General features: G+C 62.0%; 1 protein-coding gene across 1 annotated transcript; it reads right to left on the bottom strand.

Annotated features, from left to right (window-relative positions):
- Window positions 1-1,139: 1,139 nt before the first annotated feature.
- POU3F4 (POU class 3 homeobox 4) lies at window positions 1,140-2,453 on the bottom strand. Its single transcript, XM_057376182.1, has one exon. The coding sequence runs from the start codon at window positions 2,380-2,382 to the stop codon at window positions 1,264-1,266; it is 1,119 nt and encodes a 372-aa protein (XP_057232165.1). The 5' UTR covers window positions 2,383-2,453; the 3' UTR covers window positions 1,140-1,263.
- Window positions 2,454-4,169: the final 1,716 nt, after the last annotated feature.

Here is a 4,169-nt window from a genome sequence, read left to right as displayed (position 1 = left end):
ACACACGGACACATCGCGGGTGGGTGCGCGGCCACCGCACCCCCCGCCCTTGGGGACAACACAGCCACGGAGGGGGGGGGACAGGGGGAGAAGGGGGCGGGTGCAGCTCAGCACTTCCCTGTGCMCAAAAAAACGGCGTTAGCATTTTAGTGACTTTGTTTTGGTGGCTAAGGGGGTGTTTTCCCTCCCTGTTTTGTTTTGTCGGTGATTATTATTATTTTCTCCCCCCTAGAAAAGCTTTTCCACAAAGCCAGCATCTCCCTGTGACGCGGAAAGAAGCTCAGCGTGAACCAAATGCGGGCGTTTTCTGTCCCCTTCCCCTCCCTCCCTCCCTCTCTCCCTCCCCCCCTCCCCGACACCTCATTCCTCTTCACTATCGAAACAAAATACAGAGAAACCGATTTCCGAAGCGAAAGCGCAGAAGGATAAAGGTGTTTTACTACAGACCTCTCAGTCTGGCGCTGATCAAAAAGCCCAACTCATCTTCGGAAAGAAAAAAGACTGGCAAATGCCACGGGTTTGGTTGTGATGCTCAATTTCGGGTAAATCTCTTAGAAATAATTATTATATATATATATATAAAATTTTTTTGTTTTCCTTGGGAGAAGAGGGGGGGAGGTCAGGCTTGTGACCCGACCGTTTTACGGTGCTGGGAAGTTCTCGAAAAGGAAGAAAAAAGCTGCAACAAATAAGCCTGTTCTTCAGATCGGTGCGGGGCTCCGCGGGCGCGGAGGGAGCCCCATCTCTTCGGGGAGGGGGTGAGGAAGGGCCGCGGCCGCCCTGCCCCGGCCCCGCTGGGTGACATTGCCGGTGCGTGGGGAAGGGAAGAACGTTTGGACTGCTCAATTCGATACAAATTAGGTCACAAATATTGTGTACAGTTTGTAGTAAAACACCTCAGACATTTAAAAACGCTATATAAGTCTTTAAAAATGCAAAACTAGTCTATTGTAAAACAGATTCACCTGAAATACAGCTGATATAACCAAGGCGCTGGAAGGTTATTCATAGGCACACATCTGTCTTTCCTTTTCTGTCGGGTTTTTCGTTCTTTTTTTTTTTTTTTTTTTATTTTTTTTTTTTTTTCGTTTTTTTTTTTTTTTTTTTTTTTTTTTTCGGGGGAAGGGGGGCGAAAAAAAAAAAAAAAAAAAATATTGCCGAGGCGGCGGCGGGCGGGCATCCCGCGCCGCGACTCCCGAAACCATAAGTTAAAGCCCGGCGGGCAGTCCCGCGGCCGGGCAGTCCCGGGGCCGCAGCCCGCGGTCAGAGGTCGTGGCAGGCCGTGTCCGTTTTCACGCCGTGAGAGTACACATCGTGCTGCGGCTGCTCGCCCGGCGGGGTCATGCGCTTCTCCTTCTGCCGCCGGTTGCAGAACCAGACCCGCACCACCTCCTTCTCCAGCTGCAGGCTGTCCGCCAGCGAGGAGATCTCCTGGGCGGCCGGCTTGGGGCACTTGAGGAAGTGCGTTTCCAGCACGCCCTTGACACTCACCTCGATGGAGGTCCGCTTCTTCCTCTTCCTCCCCTGCGCCGCGATCTTGTCGATGCTCGTGGGGCTGCCGGTGGACGAGTCGGCCTCCTCCAGCCACTTGTTCAGCAGCGGCTTCAGCTTGCACATGTTCTTGAAGCTGAGCTGCAGGGCCTCGAAGCGGCAGATGGTGGTCTGCGAGAAGACGTTGCCGTACAGGGTGCCCAGCGCCAGCCCCACGTCGGCCTGGGTGAAGCCCAGCTTGATGCGGCGCTGCTTGAACTGCTTGGCGAACTGCTCCAGCTCGTCCGAGGTCGGCGTCTCCTCGTCCGAGTGGTCCTGGCAGTGGTGGCCGCCCAGCTCGCCGTGCTCGCCGCCGGCCTCGCCGCGCAGCCCCGGGTGCAAGCCCTGGCCGGCGGCGGCGGCGGGCGGCGGGGTCAGCCCGCCGTGCTCCAGCATGCCGCCCACCGCGAACCCGCCCTGCGAGTACACGCTCAGGGGCTGCCCGGCGGCGGCGGCGGCGGCGGCGGCGGGGGGGGCGGCCAGCGAGGCGCTGTGTGCCGGGCTGGCGCCCCAGGCGCTGGGGTGGTTGGCGTGGGGCGAGTGGTGGGAGACGTGGGGCGAGCGGTGGTGGATGATGGCGCCCAGCTGCAGGTCCTCGCGGCCCGGCTTCACGTCGGGCTGCTCCAGCGGGCCGCCCGCCAGCGCCGCGGGCCAGGGCGCGCCGTCGCTCAGGCTGGTCACCCAGTGATGCCCCAGCGGGTGCCCATTGCCGGGGACGCCCTGCAGGTACTCGCTCTGCAGCAGCTTCTGCGGGCTGCGGAACGGGCTGCCCTGCTGCATGCCCGCGCCCTCGGCGTGGGCGAGCGCGCCGGCGCCCAGCAGGCCGTAGGGGTTGGAGGCGGCTGTGGCCATGGCCGCGGCAGCCCCACGAGTTATACTGTGCCGCCGCCGCCGCGCCAGCCTTTGACATCCACCGGCACGGCGGCCCGGCGGCGGCCGCGCCGTGACTGACACCCGCGCCGGCCAATAGCGGCGCGCCGCCGGCACCGCGGGCCAATGGGCGCGGCGCGGGGGCGGGGCGAGCCCTGGAGGGGCGGGGTCTCGGGGCCGCGCGGGCGCGAGGCAGGAAGTGAATCACTCCGCCGGCACCGGGGGCCGGGCGCGAGGCGGCCCCGCCGCTTAACTCCTTCCGCGCCGGGCGGGGAGCGGGGGGGGACCCGCGGGGGGGCACGGCTTAAATGGGGAGCGCCCGGGAACGGGGGGGCGCGGGGGACACGGCTTAAATGGGGAGCGATTAGCCGCGGGCAGAGGTTAAACGGCGGCGCCCCGGCGGCAGCCCCGCGGGACCACCCCGGCGCTGCCCCCGCCCGCCGGCCCGGGCGGGCTCCGGGTGCGCGGCGCCCGCTCCGCTCCGCTCCGCTCCTCCCCCGGTGCGGCTGCCCCGAGCCGCGCGTCCCCGCCTGCCCCGGGCCGTGCGGAGCCGCCGCGCTCGGGCGGGAGCAAAAAGAAACTGAGCAAAACCCCGAAATAATAAAAAAACACCCCCAAAAAGGAGCTTCCCGGCCTCGCCGCCGGTAAATCCCGGTGGATGCTCCTCAAAGTTCGCGGCGCGCCGCCGGTGCGCTCCTGGCGGGAGGGCTGCAGGGAAAAACCGGGAAAAAAGGGAGAAAAAGAGGGAAAAACTGTGAGAAAGGGGAAAAGAATGGGAGAAAGGTTGGTGCGGTCCCCAGACCCCCCCCCGGGAGCAGCGGGGGGAGCGCGGAGCCCCCCGGATCGCTCGGGCCCGGCGGGCAGAGCTCCGCACCCGCGGAGCCCCGGCGGGGCGGGGAGAGGCGCAGCCCCGGGACCCCCGACCCGCTCCCGAGTTCCAAAATGACCTTTCCCTGCATCGTTTTGGAGGTAACCGAGCTGCGTAATTATATTTGCACTTCCAGAAGACTGCATCAGAGTCCCCTTATTGGTTTGAAATTCCATTAAATATATTGCAAGAGCTCCTAGGTTAAGCTTGATTTAAATTTGCATACATTTTCATATATTTAGCAGAAATAAAAGAAGGCTTGCAGCTACCAGAAAGTCATTAAGGCATTAGTTTCTCTGAGAAGACAGATCTGAAGAAAATTCAAGAAAATGAAAAAATAGATCTAAATAAGGTGAGCGCTCCTCTGGTTCCTTCCCGAGCCGGGTCCCATCGCTTTCCTCATTATAATAATAATAATCACAATAATTTCTCGCCGGGGCAGCGTGTGAGAGGGGTAAAGGCAGGGCTGGGTGCTGAGGAGCAGAGCGGGCTSCCCGGTTGGGGCAAAATCGCGATATATCGGCGACCGTGCGGGTCCCCGGCGGGCGAGCGCTGCGCTGCGCTGCGCACCCGCGGGGGTGCGGGAGGGGAGGGGGGGCGACTCGGAAAATAAGAATAAGGAAAAGTAAATAAAAAATGAAGTTTGCGGGTAGAGGGGCTGCGGTGAGGGGGGGTTGTGCGGCGGGGGGGTCAGCGGGAGGGTCGGGAGTTGGGGATGTCCCCGCTGGAGCCGCGTTCCCGGCGCTGGGCTGTGCGGGCGGTGCGGGGCGCGCAGCTCCGCGGCCGAGCCCTCCCGAGCGCGGGGAGGGCAGGGAAGGAGTTGTAGCAGCAGCCTCTTCCTCGTTGGTTTTTTTAGCCTTTCCTTTTTAATTTTTCCTTTTTTTTTTTTTTTTTTTTTTTT

This window comes from Malurus melanocephalus, unplaced genomic scaffold (assembly GCF_030028575.1).
Source record: "Malurus melanocephalus ecotype Western Australia unplaced genomic scaffold, MMel_1.1 scaffold_272, whole genome shotgun sequence".
Lineage (NCBI taxonomy): Eukaryota > Metazoa > Chordata > Aves > Passeriformes > Maluridae > Malurus > Malurus melanocephalus.
This window is presented reverse-complemented; position numbering and strand designations above follow the sequence as displayed.